The sequence below is a fragment of the Mchenga conophoros genome, linkage group LG20, assembly GCF_057382185.1.
Source record: "Mchenga conophoros isolate Kocher_MC1m ecotype Shallow Benthic linkage group LG20, M_conophoros_male_GT1.1, whole genome shotgun sequence".
In the NCBI taxonomy this organism is placed as follows: Eukaryota; Metazoa; Chordata; class Actinopteri; order Cichliformes; family Cichlidae; genus Mchenga; species Mchenga conophoros.
Genome location: NC_140545.1, coordinates 32,764,503 through 32,788,609, shown reverse-complemented (window position 1 = coordinate 32,788,609; position 24,107 = coordinate 32,764,503). Strand labels below are relative to the sequence as shown.

General features: G+C 41.8%; 2 protein-coding genes across 2 annotated transcripts; one reads left to right on the top strand and one right to left on the bottom strand.

Annotated features, from left to right (window-relative positions):
* Window positions 1–651: 651 nt before the first annotated feature.
* LOC146551215 (uncharacterized) lies at window positions 652–12,673 on the top strand. Its single transcript, XM_085261017.1, has 7 exons — window positions 652–820; window positions 2,940–3,203; window positions 4,249–4,553; window positions 4,584–4,865; window positions 6,465–7,397; window positions 10,890–10,995; window positions 12,552–12,673. The coding sequence occupies exons 1-7, from the start codon at window positions 652–654 to the stop codon at window positions 12,671–12,673; spliced, it is 2,181 nt and encodes a 726-aa protein (XP_085117143.1).
* A 4,808-nt stretch (window positions 12,674–17,481) lies between these two features.
* On the bottom strand, window positions 17,482–23,614 carry LOC146551214 (PAN2-PAN3 deadenylation complex catalytic subunit PAN2-like). The gene is made up of 22 exons (XM_085261016.1): window positions 23,348–23,614; window positions 23,085–23,254; window positions 22,879–22,996; window positions 22,680–22,757; window positions 22,347–22,602; window positions 21,916–22,204; window positions 21,644–21,740; window positions 21,407–21,517; window positions 21,156–21,275; window positions 20,934–21,062; window positions 20,621–20,820; window positions 20,353–20,495; window positions 20,068–20,174; window positions 19,873–19,971; window positions 19,647–19,775; window positions 19,253–19,390; window positions 19,106–19,165; window positions 18,768–19,016; window positions 18,480–18,623; window positions 18,202–18,381; window positions 17,998–18,091; window positions 17,482–17,666 (listed from the first exon to the last, which is right to left on the bottom strand). Exons 1-22 carry the CDS (start codon window positions 23,612–23,614, stop codon window positions 17,482–17,484), a joined length of 3,363 nt encoding a protein of 1,120 aa, XP_085117142.1.
* Window positions 23,615–24,107: the final 493 nt, after the last annotated feature.

The following is a 24,107-nucleotide window of genomic DNA, read 5'->3' as shown; positions in this document are numbered from 1 at the left end:
AATGCAGGCCATTTACCATTTACTTCTTACTTAAAACCAAAAATTGAGAACACATGAGCCCTGTTTTAGCTTCTTTTCACTGGTGACCTGTTAATTTCAGAATTGACTTGAAGATTTTTTTTGTGAATTTTCCAAGGCCCTATGTAGCCCCGTCATCAAAACGTATTTCTAATCTGCTGACGCTGTACTTGCTCAGCCATAACCTGAGGTCCTCATTACTTTTTTACTCAAACTGTTACCTAATTTAATACAGGCATACAACGTGTTATGGAAAACATTAAACCCAGAAATCTAGGCGTAAATGGAAAATTGTAGTATTGAATTATAAGACTGATGAAAGAATATAATTGTCTTCCCTGCTATTCTCCTGTTCACACTCCAGTCCAGAAGGTGGGATAAATGCATCTGTAAGCTGATATGTCAAACGCCATCAACCCCCAAAGAAGAAGGGAGGAGGACAGCACTACTGTGGTAGTGGAGCAGTGTGTTTGCAGACATAGCTGCTGCTGAAGAAGCGGACTGAACCTAGAGAAGAGACAGAAGCTAAAGTATTGATCCCGTCAAGTTAGTGTGGATCTGATACCAATATTAACATCTGTGTCACTTCTATTGATGCTTGTATTGATCCGCCCAGTCTCAGTTGAAGCAGCAATGAGTTCAGTACAGTATCTGAGAGAGTTCATCAAGGAGAGACTAACTGCTGTTTATGAAGAAATCTTCTCAGAGGTTCAAAAAACCATCATCCAGTATGAGGAGGAGATCAACCGTCTACGCAGACAGGATATCAACCGGAAACCTGACAGAAACTCACACATCATAGGTATGGACATGTTTTTAACAATGTGCTGTTGAAGCTGAGATTCTTCAGTATGATTAGCTTTACTAGAATATGTTAAACTGGGTATCCTTTGCTCATCCCAATCGGTCGCAGCAGATGGCCCGGCCCCTCCCTGAGCCTGGTTCTGCCGGCGGTTTCTTCCTGTTAAAAGGGAGTTTTTCCTTCCTACTGTCGCCAAAGTGCTCACTCAAAGGGGGTCATATGATTGTTGGGTTTTTCTCTGTATTTGTTATTGTAGAATCCACTGTACAATATAAAGTGCCTTGAGGCGACTGTTGTTGTGATTTGGCGCTATATAAATAAATAAATTGAATTTATCAGTGCTGTAGTTCAATGTTCAGTGATGGACTATGTTGAACTGGTGCAGGTCGATGGTCACTGATAGGTTAGGTTTTAATACATTTTAATTCATTTATTTATTTCAATTTTTTCTCTAACAGATTCCAATGTTGAGTACATCAGGCATTAGTGTTTTAGATCATCTGTAAACACTGAGATTGTGCAGTAAAATATAGTTAGATGTCAGCGGAATACACATTTAACAAGTTGTTAACAGCCTTCTCTGAAGTTGAAGTGAAGTTTCATTTAAAAAAGGATTTTACACACTGTAACAGGGCAGCCCTTAGCGGCTGGAAACACAGTGAGACAGACCAAGGCAAGCGTAGTGGAACAAAGTATTTATTTGCTATATGGCTCTCCTTACAACAATTAACTTGTCGAGCTTCTGCACAGCACAAAAAAAAATCCACCCTCTAATGACAACTGGCAGCCTTAAATATGTTCAGCTGTCACAGACTTAACCATTATTCCACTCTCAGGTCAATTCTTAAATCCCAACCTTCCACCACAGTACACAATATATCAATAAGAATAAATAAATACATAAATACATTTTCACATTTACATATTAATAAATATTTCACACTTTAATGTTACCCCAAACCCAATATTATAAAAACCCAGAAACCCAAGCACAAAAAGATTCACCACACTCTCTTTACCAATGGTCTCTCCCGGAACCTTTAAATGGTGTCTGGACCCCCGGGGAAACATTTGCCCAAACACCTTGAAGAGGACACAGGCAAGAAAGGTGAGTAATCATTAACTTACAAACACTTATTTGCACCACTTTTATCCCTAGATTTCACACACACATTTGCCTTAGTTTTCCTTATTGGTAAACCTTAATCACAATCTCAATCACCATTCTTCTCTCCTGACAGACAACCACCACATTCCTTGACGAGGAACAGCTGTGCAGGATCTGAAACAAGGCTACCAACTGACCCTAAAATTCCCAATAAATAGTCAACAAATATTTAAACTTCTTGTGTGCAAATCCATGCTTAAAGTGCAATGCTCATAAATTGCTTGATAAGGTGCTTTTAATAAAGTGAAAGGTGTGCTCTAAAGTGCTATACAGACAATACAATATAAATAAATACAGTAAGGGAGTCCTCTTCCTTACACACACTGATGTTTTCATGGTGGTCACATTGCATTTTAGTTTGGTGAACTTTGTGTCTTTGCTCACAGTGAGGATCCTTGCTGTGAGTGTGCACAACTATTTCCCTGAGCGTGCGTGTGCGTGGGGCTCGTAATGGGTCATATGATAGGCTGATCACCATTTCTTGGTTTTTGATTCATGCTTTTAAAAATATTAGTTTTTATATCACTGTTATGTTCCCCTGAGGGGTCTAGGTGGTGAGGGGGAAGTAACAAAAAGTGTCCGGGTGAGGAAAAAGAGTTAAGGAGGCAAACGGGTTAAATTAAACAGTTTTATTAAAGTAGCTCAACTAAAAGAGCCGCTATCACCATTTAAGAAAACAAACAAAACTCAGGCGTTGGTCAATAAAGTAAAACATAAGCCAAAAAGAAAGAGCAGCTCACTAGCTGCAAACCACAATAACACAGCTCACTAGCGGCAAACACCACAAACTCTCAGCTCACTAGCTGTAACCACTCACATGGCACTCTGGCCCAGAGCTCACCTTCAGGAGGAGGCCCTGCTAGGGCCGTAACAATCACTAAATATAAAAAATATATAGTTTTTGTATCACACAATAGTGATTATTGTTCTTGTGTTTCTTTATTCCTCAAGACCTCCCAAAACAACATGACTGTAAGGAAGAGGAGGATCTGGATGAGCAGCAGGTCTGTAACCAGGAGAGGAACTCCAGTCTGGACCAAGAGGACCCAGAGACTCCGCAGATTAAAGAGGAAAAGGACAAACTTGGCAGCAGTCAGAAGGGAGAGCAGCTTGGGCTGAAGCAGGAGGCTGAAGGCATTATTGTCTGGACTGATAAAAAGCAGCTCAGACTGCTGGAGACCATCTGGAAACCTGTGATAAAGTTACACAGAATAGGTATGTAAAACTATGTTGATTTAATAAAAGTGAATATAACTCACAGACAGCTCAGTGGACCAGTGGTTAGCACTGTTGCCTCACAGCAACAAGGTCCTGAGTTTGACTCTACCAAGTAGCCAAGCCTTTCTGTGTGGAGTTTGCATGTTCTCCCCTTGTTCACTATCCAGAGACATACGAACAGCCGGGTTAGGTTAGTTGGTGATTTTAAATTGCTCATAGGTGTGAATATGAGTGTGAATAGTTGTCTGTGTTTCTGTGTTGACCCTCCGACAGACTGATGAACTGTCAGAGAATTGAAGGTCAAAAAGTAATAAGCAACATGAATGAATCTCTTCAGCCTGATTTTCTGTTCTTTATTTAAACACATTTTCACCATTAACCTGTGCAAAACGGTGAAAATTAGTACGTAAAAATTCACCAGAATGAAAGACGTGAAACATCTGGGTTTCAAATTTCCACTCACTGGTCAGACAAAATCTACACAGAGACACAAAGTCAACATCACAAGTTTCATTTTGTTCTGTTATCAGTTTAAGTTAAAGAATTATGTTTCCTCTGCAGCATGGAAATGGTAAATTTGAACAGTTTACAGGTCTGGGTAATATGAATAAATATTTCTATTCTGTTTTGGAAAATATGGAATTCAGAGTTTCTAAAGTTAAATTTGTTAGACAAGAAGAGTGTTTTCATGGCATTTCAAGCACAGCCAAAACGTTTACTACTGTGTAAGAGAGCTCTTCCCCAGCATGCCTTCTTGTAACTGCGGCCAATTCAGACATCCACATTCATTTAACAAAAAACAACATCTATTTATTTTATATATCAAAGACATAAGAAGCTGAACTTTGAAATTTGCTAATAAGAGTGTCAGAACTAAACATTTGCATCAGTGCCAAAATAATTTGTCACGTTTGTAGACTTTAATTTTAGTGGTATATGTGAGCAACAGGCTCACTATGTAGAGACCTGCTAATGGTTCAGACCAGTAAATATTTTCTCAAATGTTTGTTTTACTATCATCTTTTCCCCTTTGTGCATTCAGATGCCCTACAGCAGCATGCTTTTGAGGAAGAGGAGGTTCTTACAGACCAGCAGGTCTGTAACCAGGAGAGGAACTCCAGTCTGAACCAGGAGAAACCAGAGAATCCACAGATTAAAGAGGAAAAGGAGGAACTTGGCAGCAGTCAGAAGGGAGAGCAGCTTGGGCTGAAGCAGGAGGCTGATACCTTCATGGTGACACCCGCTTATGAGGAAAGTGCCTACAGTAAACCAGAACCAAACAGTGAGCAGCTCCTTTCTCACAGCTCTCCTGAAGCAGAGACCCGAGATAATGAAAAAAGTCAGCATGTGGTCTCAGGAACTACTAGAAATACAGAGCTGAATGAGAGACGTCACAGTCAAAGAGTAGACAACCTTCCTGTGTCATCGAGTAAAAGTAGAACGGACACAAAGAACAAGTCTGTACAATGTGAAGTGTGTGGAAAAACTTTACAGGATGAATACAATATGATTACACATCTAAGAGTTCACACAGGTGAAAAGCCGTATTCCTGTAGCACCTGTGGGAAAAGATTTGCTGACTTATCAACATTCAAAAAACACAAGAGAATTCACAAAGGTGAGAAGCCGTATTCTTGTGGCACCTGTGGGAAAACATTTGCTACTTCACTTAGTGTTATTGCTATTGCACATGTGTGGGTTTGTGTGTGTTTGATCAGTGGAAGTCTTTGTTGTGGAGTCTGACAGCAGAGTGGACGAAAGACCTGCAAAATCTCTCCATCCCACATCATGGGTGCTGCAGCCTGCCACTGAAGGAGCTGCTCAGTGCTGCCAGAGTCTCCTACATGGGGTGGGAGATGCTGTCCAGCAGGGATGACAGCTTAGCCACCATTCTCCTGTCACTCATGCCTCTGGGTCCAGAGGGCATCCTAGAACAGAGCTGGCCCTCCGGATCAGCCTGTTCAGTCTCTTCCTGTCCCCGACAGAGATGTTGTCGCCCCAGCAGACCACACCGTAAAAGATGGCTGAGGCCACCACAGAGTCATAGAAGGTCTTCAGGAGTGGGCCCTTCCCTCCAAAAGACCTGAGTCTCCACAGCGGGTACAGCCTGCTCTGCCCTTAATATATGCATAAACAGTAAAAATCCACATTTTGTGTCCCAAATCTTTCTAACATCCTCAGTTATTCTCGACATTGTTGCATATACAAAAATGGAGTGTACAAGCTAGCTACTTTACTGATGCAAAACAAATCCACAGCAACACTAACTACTTCCTCCAAAATCTTCGTAAATTTGATTAATCATCTCTCGAAATACATTTTGAACAAATAGTGAACATAATTTCATCAGTGAAGGTTTCATCAGCTGCACATCTCTTTCCCATTGACATTCCTAAACTCAGTGCAGCGAATGACCCAATTAAAGAAATTAAATGGTGAACAAAGTTTACAGAAACTACAGCTGATCCTAAATGCAACAGTCAGACTTCTTACTTCTCCGGTGGCGCCAGTGTCCGGCAGCCTCGCCTCTGTCGGTGCGCCCCAGGGGCAGCTGTGGCTACAGTGTAGCTTGCCATCACCAGTGTGTGTGTGTGGGTGAATGACTGAATGTAGTGTAAAGTGCAAAGGGGTCCATAGGGACTAAGTAAAGCGCTGTACAAATGCAGGCCATTTACCATTTACTTCTTACTTAAAACCAAAAATTGAGAACACATGAGCCCTGTTTTAGCTTCTTTTCACTGGTGACCTGTTAATTTCAGAATTGACTTGAAGATTTTTTTTGTGAATTTTCCAAGGCCCTATGTAGCCCCGTCATCAAAACGTATTTCTAATCTGCTGACGCTGTACTTGCTCAGCCATAACCTGAGGTCCTCATTACTTTTTTACTCAAACTGTTACCTAATTTAATACAGGCATACAACGTGTTATGGAAAACATTAAACCCAGAAATCTAGGCGTAAATGGAAAATTGTAGTATTGAATTATAAGACTGATGAAAGAATATAATTGTCTTCCCTGCTATTCTCCTGTTCACACTCCAGTCCAGAAGGTGGGATAAATGCATCTGTAAGCTGATATGTCAAACGCCATCAACCCCCAAAGAAGAAGGGAGGAGGACAGCACTACTGTGGTAGTGGAGCAGTGTGTTTACAGACATAGCTGCTGCTGAAGAAGCGGACTGAACCTAGAGAAGAGACAGAAGCTAAAGTATTGATGTGAGCAACAGGCTCACTATGTAGAGACCTGCTAATGGTTCAGACCAGTAAATATTTTCTCAAATGTTTGTTTTACTATCATCTTTTCCCCTTTGTGCATTCAGATGCCCTACAGCAGCATGCTTTTGAGGAAGAGGAGGTTCTTACAGACCAGCAGGTCTGTAACCAGGAGAGGAACTCCAGTCTGAACCAGGAGAAACCAGAGAATCCACAGATTAAAGAGGAAAAGGAGGAACTTGGCAGCAGTCAGAAGGGAGAGCAGCTTGGGCTGAAGCAGGAGGCTGATACCTTCATGGTGACACCCGCTTATGAGGAAAGTGCCTACAGTAAACCAGAACCAAACAGTGAGCAGCTCCTTTCTCACAGCTCTCCTGAAGCAGAGACCCGAGATAATGAAAAAAGTCAGCATGTGGTCTCAGGAACTACTAGAAATACAGAGCTGAATGAGAGACGTCACAGTCAAAGAGTAGACAACCTTCCTGTGTCATCGAGTAAAAGTAGAACGGACACAAAGAACAAGTCTGTACAATGTGAAGTGTGTGGAAAAACTTTACAGGATGAATACAATATGATTACACATCTAAGAGTTCACACAGGTGAAAAGCCGTATTCCTGTAGCACCTGTGGGAAAAGATTTGCTGACTTATCAACATTCAAAAAACACAAGAGAATTCACAAAGGTGAGAAGCCGTATTCTTGTGGCACCTGTGGGAAAACATTTGCTACTTCATTAGAAGTCAAAAAACACACGAAAAGTCACACAGGTGAGAAGCCGTACCCTTGTAGTACCTGTGGGAAAAGATTTGCTACCTTATCAAAGGTCAAAACACACACGAGAATTCACACAGGTGAGAAGCCGTATTCCTGTAGCACCTGTGGGAAAAGATTTGCTGACTTATCAACATTGGAAAAACACAAGAGAATTCACACAGGTGAGAAACCGTATTCTCCTATCTCCCCTTCTCTGAAGATAACCGTATTGTGAAGAAGCAGCATAGCTTGAACTAAGTTGTCACATGCAACGTGGGGTTTTTTCTTTCCTTTTTTTTTTTTTTTTTTTCTTTCCTGCTTCCTCTCTCGGCCACATTGTTTATGCTGCGGTTGACAGGACAACCAACTGCTGGACATCCAGGAGGATGTTAAAATTCAACATATCTCTCCTGACAGCTTGTAACGTTGCAGAAAGGAGACTTTTGTGTTTTTTCAATGTGTTGGTGACTGCATAAAACACAAGTTAAGAGAATAAAAGGATATGGTTTAGCTAGCAATCATTTTTGCAAGCTATAATTTTATAGTTAGCTAATTTAGTTGGCTAATTTACCAGCCACATAAGCCCTGGGAGTTTTTGTGTTTCAATAACATTAAAATCAAATGAAGGTTCCTCCATTATTCAAATTCCTACTGATGCTAAATAAAGTTGACCCTGATGGATAAATTCCATGGCTGTTCCCTTTCATGAGTGAGTGATATTGGTTTTTGGTGTCTTCTCCCTGTCGTATGATGAGGGTAGAGCTGTACATTTTAGTTAGAACATGGTTTATCATATTTAGGTTGAAACTAACTTGCTAAATTCATGTGAACTTCTAACTCCACTGAACTTGGTGAAGTCCTTATTGTAACACCTCTGAGAACAGCTGCACATTGAAAGACCGTTTTTAACTCTCAGAGGTGCCTCAGTTGCTTTGACTGTGGGGACTGAAGGAGCATCTGGATCTGGAAACTTCAAACAACATCAAACAAACAACTTCAGACAGGACAACAAATCTTTCAGCCAGGTATTGCCCCTTGGTAGCATAAGAAAGAATGCAGCTTTAAGACACTTCTGTGTCAGCTTCACTATTAAAAACCTAAAACACATCCATCTTTAATACGATCTATTATTGTTACCGATATAACGTCTGAAGCAAGAGAATCACTTACATTTTAAATGAAGCAAATGTGAAAATCAACCATAAATTAAATTATATAATAAAACAGTATCTAAAAAGAGCTTCTTGCATTATTTTAATAGTCAAGATCAGCGCCTCTTAAAACTTAGAAAGAAAAATCTAAGACCAAACCACATCAACACAGACAAATTCAGCGTTTATTCTGATCTCAGTGCAGCTCCTACAAGCAAATATAACGTTTTCAATCCAGCTGCTGATTAAACTGAATAAAACTTGTCATAATAAAACTTTTTGCAAAGCACTTGACAGCAGTCAGACACTTTTCTTTTTCCCTGCCATGTTTTCTTTACAGCCCAGGTTTTACTGCTCAGGAAAAACAACTCTAAGGGGAAGCCTTTGTTACTCAGTGAGAAGTCAAGACTAGGGTTATTTTTTAAGCTCATTTAAAATTCCTGCTGTACAGGCTATAAAAAAATGTACATTTATGATCACTATATCAACAAACATGCACAGAAATACACAATAAAAACATAACACTCAATAAAACAGCTGAAACAGCTAAAGCTGAAAGCCAGTCAGAGTAAACTGATTTCTAACAGAGTCTTAAAATGATCAGACACCTGTTATGTTAATCGGGGAGGTTATCCTAAAGATTAGTGGCAGCCACCAAAAAGACCAAAAAGGGTTAGGGTTAGGGGTTAGGGTTAGGATTTGAGAAAGGACTGGGGCCCCAGCAATGCTGGAGACCCACAAGTGCACGGTCCTTCGTGGAACGGGGGATGGTACCCCCACCAACATAATTGTTCAAAAAATTGCCCATCACGGGGGTTTAGTAGGCCATCAATCTTTTTGTTGAGCTCTTCTTCGCGACGTTTCGGCGTCTGTAACGCCTTCCTCAGGCTGGAGCTCAATGAATTTTAATCTTTAAGTGTCCCTCTCTGGGTTTTATCTCTCTGTTCTTAATAAAGTTTTTATCCCTTTTCTCTGTGTCCCGTGTGGTCTTTTATTCCCTTGCAGGCAGGCTTTTTAAGTGACATTTATTTTTAATTCTTTCTGGGTGCCAATGAATTTAGGGGGTTAAGTAGGGTTAGGGTTAGGCGAGAAGAGGGGAGTGGTTATGTTTAGGGCAAGACCCCTGGGCCAGGTTCCTCTCCCTTCTGCCTACCCACCAAAAATTAAGTTATGAAATTTAAATTGTACCCAATTGGGGTTTACTGTGTGGCCAACAGGCATCGTGGGGCCCCTTCGCTGAGGGGTACAGCCCCAAGCAGGAAGAACCGCCTCCTCACACACTGGCATCACGGATCCCTTCCAGAGACCAATTTCCAAGTCTAGGTCTCGCCAATAGGCATCACGGGTCCCCTTCCAGGACCAATTTCCAATCGTAGGTCTCACCAATGTGTGCATTGGGGGACTCCCCAACCAAGAGACCGACCCCTGAGAGACCAGGGTCCGACTTCCGTTACGTGGTCTCACCTGGTGGCTAGGAAATGAAGGTAAAGGGCACCGCCCATCCCACGAGGCACAGGCGAGTTAGGATTTGAGAAAGGACTGGGGCCCCAGCAATGCTGGAGACCCACAAGTGCACGGTCCTTCGTGGAATGGGGGATGGTACCCCCACCAACATAATTGTTCAAAAAATTGCCCATCACGGGGGTTTAGTAGGCCATCAATCTTTTTGTTGAGCTCTTCTTCGCGACGTTTCGGCGTCTGTAACGCCTTCCTCAGGCTGGAGCTCAATGAATTTTAATCTTTAAGTGTCCCTCTCTGGGTTTTATCTCTCTGTTCTTAATAAAGTTTTTATCCCTTTTCTCTGTGTCCCGTGTGGTCTTTTATTCCCTTGCAGGCAGGCTTTTTAAGTGACATTTATTTATTTATTCATATCCTTTGTGGATTTTTAATTCTTTCTAGGTGCCAATGAATTTAGGGGGTTAAGTAGGGTTAGGGTTAGGCGAGAAGAGGGGAGTGGTTATGTTTAGGGCAAGACCCCTGGGCCAGGTTCCTCTCCCTTCTGCCTAGGGGTTAGGGGTTAGGGTTTGAGAAAGGACTGGGGCCCCAGCAATGCTGGAGACCCACAAGTGCACGGTCCTTCGTGGAACGGGGGATGGTACCCCCACCAACATAATTGTTCAAAAAATTGCCCATCACGGGGGTTTAGTAGGCCATCAATCTTTTTGTTGAGCTCTTCTTCACGACGTTTCGGCGTCTGTAACGCCTTCCTCAGGCTGGAGCTCAATGAATTTTAATCTTTAAGTGTCCCTCTCTGGGTTTTATCTCTCTGTTCTTAATAAAGTTTTTATCCCTTTTCTCTGTGTCCCGTGTGGTCTTTTATTCCCTTGCAGGCAGGCTTTTTAAGTGACATTTATTTATTTATTCATATCCTTTGTGGATTTTTAATTCTTTCTGGGTGCCAATGAATTTAGGGGGTTAAGTAGGGTTAGGGTTAGGCGAGAAGAGGGGAGTGGTTATGTTTAGGGCAAGACCCCTGGGCCAGGTTCCTCTCCCTTCTGCCTACCCACCAAAAATTAAGTTATGAAATTTAAATTGTACCCAATTGGGGTTTACTGTGTGGCCAACAGGCATCGTGGGGCCCCTTCGCTGAGGGGTACAGCCCCAAGCAGGAAGAACCGCCTCCTCACACACTGGCATCACGGATCCCTTCCAGAGACCAATTTCCAAGTCTAGGTCTCGCCAATAGGCATCACGGGTCCCCTTCCAGGACCAATTTCCAATCGTAGGTCTCACCAATGTGTGCATTGGGGGACTCCCCAACCAAGAGACCGACCCCTGAGAGACCAGGGTCCGACTTCCGTTACGTGGTCTCACCTGGTGGCTAGGAAATGAAGGTAAAGGGCACCGCCCATCCCACGAGGCACAGGCGAGTTAGGATTTGAGAAAGGACTGGGGCCCCAGCAATGCTGGAGACCCACAAGTGCACGGTCCTTCGTGGAATGGGGGATGGTACCCCCACCAACATAATTGTTCAAAAAATTGCCCATCACGGGGGTTTAGTAGGCCATCAATCTTTTTGTTGAGCTCTTCTTCGCGACGTTTCGGCGTCTGTAACGCCTTCCTCAGGCTGGAGCTCAATGAATTTTAATCTTTAAGTGTCCCTCTCTGGGTTTTATCTCTCTGTTCTTAATAAAGTTTTTATCCCTTTTCTCTGTGTCCCGTGTGGTCTTTTATTCCCTTGCAGGCAGGCTTTTTAAGTGACATTTATTTATTTATTCATATCCTTTGTGGATTTTTAATTCTTTCTGGGTGCCAATGAATTTAGGGGGTTAAGTAGGGTTAGGGTTAGGCGAGAAGAGGGGAGTGGTTATGTTTAGGGCAAGACCCCTGGGCCAGGTTCCTCTCCCTTCTGCCTAGGGGTTAGGGGTTAGGGTTAGGGTAACCACCATGTTCACGAGATACTAGACATATTTCTTTGGCTGAATGTGATTGTGCTGCTGACCTTTGCTGGATGTTTCACAGATGTGCTGAGCAGGCTCACTTTGACTTAAGCTACCACTGTACTGATTCTTTGGTAAGTGTTGTGTTTCCAGGTGCTGAATTGTACTATATGCTGTTTAGCCAACAGAAAGCTGAATTTCATTTAAAATACACTTAATGACAAAAGATACTTGACTGTTGATTTGGTTTACCATTAATAATCCTGGAAGTTAGACGACCTCTGGAAGGTGGACTAGCTTTAGATGAAAACCATACTCAGGTCTCTCCACTTATGCTTATTTTTAACAGTGGACGTCTTTCAGGATCTTTCTCCACCAACCAACATGGAATCTACTGTCTTCATCAGATGCTGCTCTCCACATAGTTTCATTTGCCTTTCATGATAAAAGTGACCACTCCATGAGAACCATGAAATACTCTTCAGCGTGTGACACAAATTTCCCTCTTGAATTCACAATGTGTAGTTTCATAAGCATTATATGTCTAAATGATGCAACACAGATACTCATTTTTTCTTGAGCCACAAGCATGTCTGCAAGAAAAATGTCATCTTACCTTTCTCTCGTTGAGCAGGCATTTCAACTCTACTAAGTTAGGAAAATAAGTGAAAAAGACCAAACAATTGATCCAGGGCAGGCAAAGGCTCTTCCATGCTCACGAACAAGAGAGTGTAAGGTGAAGATAAGGGTTATTTGAAATCAGCAAAGCTTCCAGAAGAGCTTGTGGAAGATAGACTGAGAGAGAAAGAAAGGAGAATAATTTCTGATCATTCTTTTTCATGTCCACAGGCCTCAACATCCAGGGAGAAACCCATGACAGCACGGAGGACTCATGCACGGCCCTGAAGCTTTACAGGAAGTTCCTGGAACTGTTTCAGGAAGGAGAGAATCATTACGGGACGAAGGTCTGACACAGTCTGACTTACACTTCAGCTGCCATCTTGTTTTTAAAAATGGCTGCCCTCCAGGAAAAGTAACATACCTGTATTTAGTCAAAGGAGCTTGCAAAGAAAAGCGTCTGGACTTCTTTAAGTTGCTTGAAGACGTTTCACCTCTCATCCGAGAAGCTTCTTCAGTTCTAAGGTCAAATGGTGGAGAGTCCCAGATATAAACCTAGTGGGAGTTTCCCCCCACAGAGGGACAAAAGGACCCCCTGATGATCCTCTAAATGCCTGAGCCAAGGTGTGAAACTGGGTGTGGGTCCCAATCAGCCAGAGTTTCGGGTGAGTTCATTGTGAAACCTGGCCCCACCTTATCATGCGAATTCCTGAGATCAGATGGCCCAGGATGTGAGTGGGTGTTGGATATTCACAGACGTGGACTACAGCTTTCTTGGCTGCTGCCTCAAAGCATATTGTACGCTTTCTATCTTGCGTGCTGCACATTATCGTTTATTATTTAGTATCTACTGATATCTACTGCTAGCTAGTTTATTGTGATGGTGCTTTTTTTTTTATTATGTTGCTCTTTGTTGTTTGCTTTCTCTTCTGTTTTTTTTCTCCATACAGGTGACCCAGGTGTTTTTTTTTTGTTTGTTTGGGTTTTTTTTTTCTTTCTTCCCCCCGTCTCTTCTCCCCTTTGGTTTTCTTTCTCTCCCTCTCTTTCTTTCATTCTTTCTCCCTGTCCTATCCCCCAGTCATGTCTGTCCCTTTTGTAGCAACTGAAAATAAAATAAATTCATAATTATAATAAAGGTCAATCAAATGGACCAATATGGCAAGGCCATGATGATCCACTTGGTAAAATAAATCTGCTTGGCATCTTTCTTAAGGCCAATTAAGACAACAATTCTGATGGCTATAGATCCAAACGGGACAAAAAATAAATAAATAAATAAAAAAGGATGTGAGTGGGCGTTAACGCATCTGGGAAGGGATCTCAAAACTGGATTATAGATGGCAGAGAGTTGGTGTCGTAAACCCCCGCCTCTGTTCAAAGATGGTCGCTCACAGTGGACATAGATGGCTTCTTTCACTCCTCTTTCAAACCATCTGTCCTCTCTGTCCAAACTGTGAACATTGGCATCCTCGAAAGAGTGTCCTTTATCCTTAAGATGCAGATGGACTGCTGAGTCTTGTCCTGTGGAGGTGGCTCTTCTGTGTTGTGCCATGCGCTTGTGAAGTGGCTGTTTGGTCTCTCCAATGAAGCGGTCTCGGCATTCCTCGTTGCACTGTACAGCATACACCACATTGTACACTCATATGTTTTGGCGTTTTGTCTTTCGGGTGAACCAGTTTTTGTCTGAGCGTGTTGCTGGGTCTGAAATGCACCAGGATGTCATGCTTGGAGAAAACTCTCCTGAGTTTTTCTGATACACCGGCTACAACGTCTTTGTGATGGACCGAGCAGTGAAGGAAACTTAGGCACAGGTTAAAGTCCAAAAAATGATTTTTTATTTAACCCAAAAAACATAATTGGTTAACTCATGCAAAAAGAATCAAAATCTTGGGCCCATAAAAGAGGTCAAACTAACAAAACTCTACTCAAAGTTAACAACACAACTGATAACTCAAACAAACTGACCTAACTTAATGAGACAAAGGGGAAACTTAAATAGTGGCTGATCAGCCCACAAAAACAGGAAAAGGGGTAAAACACACAAAACCTAACTAAACCAAACATAATGAACTCCAGTTCCCCCCCATGGTCCTGAGTTATGGCGTGAACCAATTTGTAGCCTTCCTTTAAAGCTCGCTCTGCCCCTTTTCCACCTCTTGGCTCCTTAATCAAGGGACTGGAACAGCTGCAACTAAGGTAACTCAGAAAACAAAAGATTAATCATACATAACAGTGTAAACTAAAATGTGTGCACTTATTTTAGAATGCAGCGTTATGTGGATATATTAATTAACTAAACCAAAACCAGTTATTTATTGTCCTGTAAATAAATTCCTATATTTAAAGAAAGAAATGTGAATGCAATGTTACTTATAAGCCTCTACACTAACATGGTGGGTATTACCACTGTGTGGCTGTAAGTGCAGCCATCACAGTCTTCAAGTAACTTAAAGAAGTCCAGACGCTTTTCTTTGCAAGCTCCTTTGACTGCGATGACCTGGATGACTGAGAACCTTCACAGACATACCTGTATTTAGTTTGTTTGCACAACCAAAAAGCAAAAACTCAGAAGACCTTTAAGACCTTTAAATAATGCATATTTAGGACCTCTGAAATTCAACATCCTCTAGTGTCTCAAAAAAATGTTTTCCTTGCTGCTTTAACACAGCCTCACCTGTGATCTGATAAATGTTAAGATTCAGTTCAACCTTTGTCCCATTTATCCACATTATATTTCATAGATATGCACAATAAAACAAATTGTTTTTATTAAACAGACAAATTTTATACATAGTACATATAATTTGCAAATTGACAGAAATCCATGAGAATTAATTGTCAAAGTTGCCATTAAAGTCAAGCATCAATCTTTGCTCATATTTTTGTTATTGTACTTTTATGTTTAGCTGTGACTAACTGAACACATTTGTGTCCTGCTTTGAATGAAAGGGTCCATTTCTCATTTTAATCATCTTTTCAGTCAGGTCCCAATTAGGCATTCTTTAATTGTTAATAGGTAAATATGAGGGTTGGGATCAAAATGTTGTGCTCCCTCTCTGTCTCTCCGTTTCTGCTCTTCAGAAATAATACTGATCTTTTATGGAACAGCAAAACTGAGATGAACTTTTCTTTTTTAATATCCTCACACAGATCGACCCATAATTGAAATTGGAGCGATTTTCGTCTACTTCGTTTTTTTTTCTTCTCTCAGTCAAAACATAACCACGATATTCAAATATCAAAATGCAGCTGTTAGTGTGACCTTGTCGGTGTCAGACTCCAGTAAGACACAGCCTCACACAGCCTGCAGAAAATAACGAGCAATTCGCGCAGTTACTTTGCTACACTGCTCTCGTGCTCTGGGGGGCTTGTAGATGTCTGGGGCCTTGATCTCCTCCATTCCTGCTTCATGTCCTGGGGGGCAGGGCTCCCCACACCTACTATTAGACAGTTACACGGAGAACCCTTGTGAATATATGGATCTACACGCACACAGGTGTGTGTTGTCGGACTTGTGTGCTGCTCAGTAACATTCAATATTTATTATTTACTGTTACTTGTGGTTATGTTGGTTGTTGCTGTGGATGCGGATGTGCTCATGTGTAAGCCGCTGCTTTGCGCTGCGTTTGGCTGGGAATTGTTGAAATTAAATGTTTACATCTTTGTATATGAATCACATGAATTAGCGCACTGTGCATCACCCAAAGAAATTTCTACTTACTAAATCTGGACCTGGATATCAGCTTCACACCAGCCATTCGTAGTGTTATAAGTCTACTTCACGATCTTCTGAAGAGTCCTGAGTGTTTGGTGACTTCTGACTGACTTTTAAGTTTAAACAATACTCTGGCACGGAAAAGGTTACAACTTTCTTTGGACTTTTATACCCCTGAAAAAATGCTTCCTCTCTCTCACAGAATCTGTTGATTTCGGAGCCTTGAACTGGTTCAAAGGCCTTGACTGTCTTACTCGCCACATATTGACAACAATATTCGTACTGATTTATTTTAGTATTATTGTCGATATTACAATATTTCTGAGACTGTAATAGCTCGTTTTTAAGCCTCCCAGTTATCAGTATTGTGATCACACTATTGCTTTAATATTATTGAGACTACACAACACATTCATCCCTGACCTCTACATATCCAGCTGAACAGGATTACTATACTCTGTGTAGATTTACACATTCTTTCGTGGAACATTGAAATAACTGTGTTGTGTAGTTTTTTAACATATCTCCTGGATCATTACTAACTGTATGTTTAGTTTTACTTGTAGAGTTGTTGGTAAGACCAGACAAGGAGTTCAAACAATTTCATTTTATGGTTCCCAAAACAAAACAAGCCGAAAAACAATGAAAATAATGACATAAACCTTTAAAAACAACTGTAAGAGTGAACGGTAAGAGTGTGCATATTATCCAGCAGAGGGCACCATTATATCAAAAAATCGTTCAAATGTGACTTAAAGCTTTATTAAATGAAGCACGTCTATTAAAGTATAGTTACTACTTTTGGTGGTGGCTGTAAATGCTGCACTTGAAGCACAGTCCTTACCAGTTAGAGCATTTTAAAGATGTCGAGGTGAAATATTGAGGACAATTTTTTCAAACTTGCTAAATGTGTCATTTATAGAAGAGAAATAACAGCTTTTGAAAAATTGAACGTTGATCTGAATTCTGAGAAAGCTGCAAAAAGTTAGCTGGAAAATGAACAGTGCAACAGATTTCACAGAATCTGGTGAAAAAAAACAAACTAAATTCATTGTGGTTGGAATCTGTTTTAATCAAGATTTTCATGGATTCGTGCACATTCTCCACTTCCTGGTATCAAACAACAAACATTTTACAGTGCTCAGGATGACTTCATTTACATGCAACAAGTTTGACTTTTTCCTTTAAAACAAAAACAAAATGCTTCAAATTCATATTTTGAATGATCACTTTCCCCCCTGTAAACCTCTCTGAAATAAAAAGCTTATATTTAGATATGATAAAAACAACTGAGTCACTGACTCAAAGCAAATAACTATAAAATATGATACAAAATAAGCAGCCCGAGCATCTTCAGGTCATGGTGTTGCTCACAGTCCCATCACAGAGGGAAGCACAGCAGCACCCGTGGATGGAAGGAGAGTGCATTCAGTCCACTCAGACGGACTATCTCATGTCCGAATCCGGGACTTTCCAGTTCAGCTGGAAGCCTTTGTCGTAGACTTCGTAGAGCACCTTCATCACGTAATGATTCCCTCCTTCCTGATACAGCTCCAGGTACTTCCTGTAAAGCTTCAGGGCTGTGCATGAGTCCTCCGTGCTGTCGTGGGTTTCTCCCTGGATGTTGAGGCCTGTGGACATGAAAAAAAGGTCAGGAATGATTAAAATGAAAGTGTTCAGCTTCAGATTACAGTGTGGATATGAGGAATTGACACGTACGCTTTAGTGCATGAACTCAAAAAAGCCTCTAAATACTTTGTTGTTCAGATTTAATTCCAAGATGAGTTTGATGACAACTAAAACATCATGAACTATACTGACTTCGGTAATATGAGCGGATTATCCAGTTTACATATTTGGATCCTAATCCCTCTCACTGTAATAATGTGATTTAATTCGATTAAAGACTCATATTTGGATTATTTGGATTTGATTTTGTTTTTTTTGTTTCTACTAACTTACCAAGAAAATACCAAGCAAGGAATTTCAGAGAAATCATCCTCTTGTAGGGCAATCGGAAGAGGTGCACGGTGTCGATAACTTGATCTTTGGGAACCTTAAGAAACAGAAAATAAAAAACATTAAAATCAAAGCACATCTATAAAAAAATCACATCTTTAAACTATATGAACTAATTTGAAATTTAAAACTGATGAAATAACGTACCACTAAATTAATGACACGAAAGTCATTCTGCAGGCCGTGGCCGACGAAGCGAACTCCTGCATCGATGAGGAAGCGTAGCTTCAGGTAGGTCGACTTCAGCGTGGTCACGTGCTTAGAGGATACTGTGGCATCCAGGTCTCCAGGTTCGATTCCAGAGTATTTTGTCAAATAGTCGACCACCTGGAAGAACAAATTGACAAGTTAGCGGGTGGATCCTTGAAACATTATATATTCATTCTTTTAGGTCATCGTGGTCTTTTCTCTCTGCAGCTTCTCACCTGCTCCTGAGTGGAGATGTAGTCATCGATGAAGGGGACCCCCTCGTTGGGCCCCTGACCCCTCACACAGGTGATCCTGGCCACAGACATCTGACTGGGCGTGATGGTCGATTTGGTGCCGTCACTATGCAGCACTGCTTCCTCCTGCAAACGCACACATTCAGGGGTCAAATTTGTTTTAAATACTTGAGTCAGATTAGCTGAACTACTGAAAATATGTATTAGGAATATTTAAAATTGTTTTCGATCCTATATTATAGTAAATGATGGTATCATAGCCAGACTTACCTCACTGAGTTTTACAAACTCAGCGTCCAGCCCCACCAGGTCACCAGCCTGCGGCATCTCACTGACTGTGAGTGGGATGAAAGTGGCGTCTGTCTTGCTCTGCTTCTGAGTCCGATATAAGTCGGATTTGACTTCAGACTGATTGTGCTGAAACTCACTGCGGAGGTCGTATTTGGTGTGGTAGTTTCTCTTGGCGTAACACAGGATGGCTGGCACTTTCCAGCTCACATCAAACTGTGCAGCCTCAGTCTGAAAACAAAAGGAGAACATTTTTAAATGACTGCACACATTAAAGTTAGCATGAATAAACAAGCAGGAATCTTATCTAGGATCCTTACCTGCTCAATCGGCTCAATGAGGAAGTCATTGAAGAGGTACCACTGCTGGCGAGAGACTCCCTGAAATAATAAAATCATTTTGAATGTTAAAAATGAAACTTTTTGTAGTCAGCAGATGTCAAATTTTCTTATCTAAGCGTCACTCACCTCTTTTCTTTGATGGTAGGTCTCACCCACTTTGATGTGTGCGACCAGATTACCACCCGCGCCAGCGTCCAGGATGTGCGGCACCGTGACCACCAAGTCATACAGAGAAGCTCCCTCCGCCTGTTCAGCAGCACTTAACTAGTAACAGAAAGTGCAAATAATTGTAAGATAAACTTTTTTATTTCACAACAGTTGAGAAATTCATGTGTTACAGAAACAAAAACACTAAAACCAACCTATAGTTCAATATCTACAGATTAGTGTAATAATGTTTTAAAAATATTGCTCCTGGAAATATGGTTTTAATCTTGAAGTGAAATTTTAACTTGGTGATGAAAAGTTACTCAATTATTTCTTCAAGTGCAAAGATCAGCTGAAAATCTAAAGTCCTCACCTCCTCACCCTCAGGCCAGCTGCTGATCTCCAGTCTCTGACTTTTGCTGAGGGACATCTTGAGAGTGGCGGGGATCCACACGTGACGCTGATCCTGATCTGTCTTCTGCATGGATTTGTTGAAGGCGTACTATAAAAACAGAAACATGGGCAATCATGTAAATAATGAACAGATAAATCATTACTTTCTTTTAACTGTATTTAAACACAGTGAATCAGTGGCTTACCTCGGCCTGAACCTTCCAGAATTCAGCCTCTTTGCTGCTGTTCACCTCACAGTTTATCACCAAAACATCTGGGAGACATCGAATGTTGCGTGTCTGCACCTACAGTGTAACACAAAGAAATGATTACCCTGCACAACAGGTAACAACCAACCATAAATGAATTGTCATTATGAGTGAATGAAAGCTGTAACTCACTGTGGGCTGATACTTGTCACAGTTTCCACACCATGTGTGAGATCTCTGCTGCAGGCAGATGCTTTTCTTCAGGATCTCAGCAAAGTCGTGCTCCTTTATTCTTTCTCCTGAAGTGTCAAAGTACAATGAATATCAGTGTATACATCAAATCAAGCAGATATTTCCCTCTGCTCATTCAAAAACTAAATTAATTCAAACCATTATATAATCATTAATAGTTCAAGTTTCAAAGACAGAGTAATTCACAGTCACAGATATCCATGCTCTCAGTGCTCTCAGACTCACCTTGAGAGTTGGGGTAATGCATGTTGAACAGCAACATGAGGGAGGAGTAGACTGTTTCTATGCCACAGAGACACAGGCTGCGGTTCTCAACTTCAGAACAAAACAGCTCTCTAATGACAGAGTCGCCAGAGGAGCCCAGAGAACTGCAACACAAACACAAATCACAGTTTCAGAAACCAGAAGGAAAACTCTGCATTTATAAACAAACATAATGATAAGACTGGGACAGTGTCCAGTAAGAATGCAGGTCAACAACGATGTGTTTTACCTGCTCCTGGTCGTCCTGTAGGCCCGTGGATCCTCCTGCTCCTGTGTCTCCTGGAAGAGCTGGTAGAGGATGAAGTGATTCCATCTCTGGATTAAGCGACCTAGCTCGACTGTTCCTGTCGTCTCCTCACAGTTTGAGAGGATCAGGCCCATCTCTTTGGCTTCAAGGACGTTTCGAAGTGCTCTGAGGAAGTTGCTGGCCTTAAGGAAGAAGACATTAGAGGTTACTTTGGGCAGTCACAACAAAATGAGATTTCAAAGTAAGAGCCTTGCAATCCCCAACAGATTGAAAACAAAGAAAGAAAGAAACTTACCTGACATGGATCTCCTTGTGACAAATCCAACATGTGGAAGAGGAAGCCGAGTTCACAAGCCAAACAAAACTCCTTGTGGCACAAATGATTCTGAACAAGGCAGCGAACTGGCTCCAGGAAGTATAACACCTAAGATGCAAACATAAAAGACCCATGGAACATTTGACAAATTGTCTCATATTAAAAATTAAATGTACACATTGTGAACCTTCAGCTTCTTACCTGGATCATGCAGTTACAGTAGGCGTTGGGAATCTGCGGCTCCAGGCCAGCAAACAACGTCCTGTTGTAATGTTTGAAGTCAAAATCTTCCCGTCCACGTTTAGAGTATTTAATTGTCACCTGAAGCACAACAAACACATCTTCGTCACATGTTTTGGAAATCAAAGCTTGTAGCAACACTCTAGAAATTGTTACATCTTAAAATTAACTGTATCTCTATGAAAACCAGGGTGAAACGTAGCAAGTCCAACCTTTCTGTACTTTTCGGGAACAGTGTGAAGGAGCGGCTCTTCATCACTCTCTGTTAGAGATTCAGGGATGTGGTTGTAATAAACAGGTGACCCTTCTTTATTTGCAGGGACCTGCAAACAACAAACAGGAAAAAAAACTTAAAATACACCACGTGGAGATGGGTTTAACTTTTTTTGTAAATTTATTACAATATTGTAAAAATTACAGTTTAAAACAGCAATAAGTTTTTTACATACCTGGTTACAGAGGCAGGCGGAAGGATTTTCCACATAACTGTTGAAGCCAACAGTTTCAATAGTTTGTGGGATTTCTGGGTCCATCCCAGGAGCCCACCTGTTGAAAAGAAACATGTTTTAGATGGAAACCTTTAATGGGAACTACGTGAGACTAACCATTTATATCAACTGGGGAAGACTCGACATTATCTTACAAACTTTTATTGAATCTGAAAACAATATTTATGAACGCTCTAATGCAAACTCTTCAGTCTCGTTAGTGATTGTGTTACCTTGAGCTGGGTGTAGCCTGGGCAGTGGGGATGGGAGAGCAGGGCTGCAGGTTATGATTCCAGGCCAGCTGAGGCTGTGCATCCACAACGCAGGGCTCTCTGGAGTAGACGTTAAACATAACGTCCCGAGTATCGGACCAGAGACGCACACATCCCCCCGAATCTCCAAAGGCTAAGGCTTGTTTGCTGGATGAGACCTCAAAACTTGTGAGAAAGTGGCCGTTTGTGTTGACGTGGAAAATATCCGCCATGTTGGCGAGGCCAGTGGGCTCACAGAACTGACACTCACCTGGAAAAAGACACAGAATGCAGGCAGTTTATAGCAAAGCCACAAATCACACAAAGAAATTGTGTGTCACATTTATTGGCCAAACATAGTAAGACTATGCTACAGAAAACTGGACTAAAGAATCCTGAAGCCAGCTTCATACCTGTCTGTGAGATGATTGCGAGCCGTGACGTGTAGGTAGGAAGGAAGCGCACGAAGAAAGGATCCACATGCACCCAAAGGGGGGTTGCAGCTCGCATCATGCGGAGGTCATACACCATCAGGAAACGTTCATTCAGCCCTCGGCTGGAGAACCCACTCACAGCCAAAAGGTTTCCGTGAACATCAAAGTCTGACAGGCCGCCAGGAAATGCGTCAAACTTTTGTGTCCTAAATGTGCGTAAGTCTCGAAGGGTCACCTGTTATCAGCAGAGGGTCAGTGTTAGAGAGATATAAACCAAACCTCATCAAACTGATCCAATCAGGTGATACTTACTTTGCCAGAAGGGTGCCCAAAGACGAAGAAACGATTGGTCTGACGCATTATTGTCACTCCAGGTGCCTCCACTCTGAACTGAAAGGACAATCAAGACAGCAGACAGTCAGACACTCGCTGTGAAGTCAGTTGTATGATGTGCCAGTGGTGTAAGCATAGATAGTTGTGGATTTTGATAAACATAAGCCTGGTGTCTTACTTTTTGAGTTTCTTGAAGTGTGTTCATGTCAATTTCAACCACATAGTTTTGTAATCCCCCCATGAGCAGCATGTTATCAGTCATGAGGAGACTGTGCATATCAGCTCCTTCTTCCATCCTGCAAAGCACCAAAAATGGCCATTAATTCAATAACATAAGGAATAATTTCACAGCTTCAGATCATCAACAGTCAATGTAACACTTACCGATAATCAAACATGACGAGGCCTCCACGAGTGTAACATCTGAGGTTGCACTCAGAAAGGAACAGCACGCCTGTGTCCAAACTCTGTATGTGTCTGATGGCATCAGTTGCGTGCACTTGGAAAGAAGAGTAGTGTGCCATCGTAGGTCCAAGGAAGGATTTTACATGACCCTAAGAGAAGGGCACAAATATTATTACAGAGTGCAACGTTTAAGGTGAATGTAGAAGAAACAAACTCTGCTGAAGCATCATTTTGGCTCTTACCGTGTAGTTTCCCATCCAGAGCATTTCCCGCTGCAGGTCAAAATGTGTTGCAGTGACGGGGATGCCAGCTTCTGAAACTTTACTGTGCAGCTCAGAAAAAATCCCCTTCCTTACGTGCACAGGCTCAGGAACGGTCACAGCCAGCTCCTGTGTGTACACTCCCACGTCTTGGTGGAGGTTTGGATTCAGATATGAGTTCATGGAGGGCTCCAGTCCCCCAGGAGTCCACTGAGGAGACCAGTGAGGAGTCCAGTGAAGAGAGTTCATAGTCCTATGATGGTTGGCCCAGTATTCACCTAATCTTGTGCTGAGAGCTTCAAAAATCTTCTTCAGCTAAATCAGCCTGCAGAGGAACTGGAACTTCTGTAAATAGTAGTACTTGCAGGTTTAATCCCAATCTCTTGAAATGCAGAAAACTGGAGTCCAGATCTAAAGTCTGATGGATAGAGCCACGTATTTAACCTCCACTGGGATTCAAGGCGGTCCTAAGAGTCGTTGACTGTCCCTGCATTAAACGTTAGGCTCACAGGTTTCAGGGTCTGAATCAAGGTGGGTGCGGCTGAGTTTACATGAATACAGGTGTGAATTCTTTGGGAGACGTGGGCATCGTGTCATCATTAAGCCCACATTAAGGTGTCAGAGGGGGGTCGACCCAGTTTTTGCCTGAGCGTATTGTTTCTGAATTGCACCAAGATAATGAGTTTGATCAGACTGGGAGGACCTCGTTTAGCACGCTTAATCCACACCTTGATTAACAGCC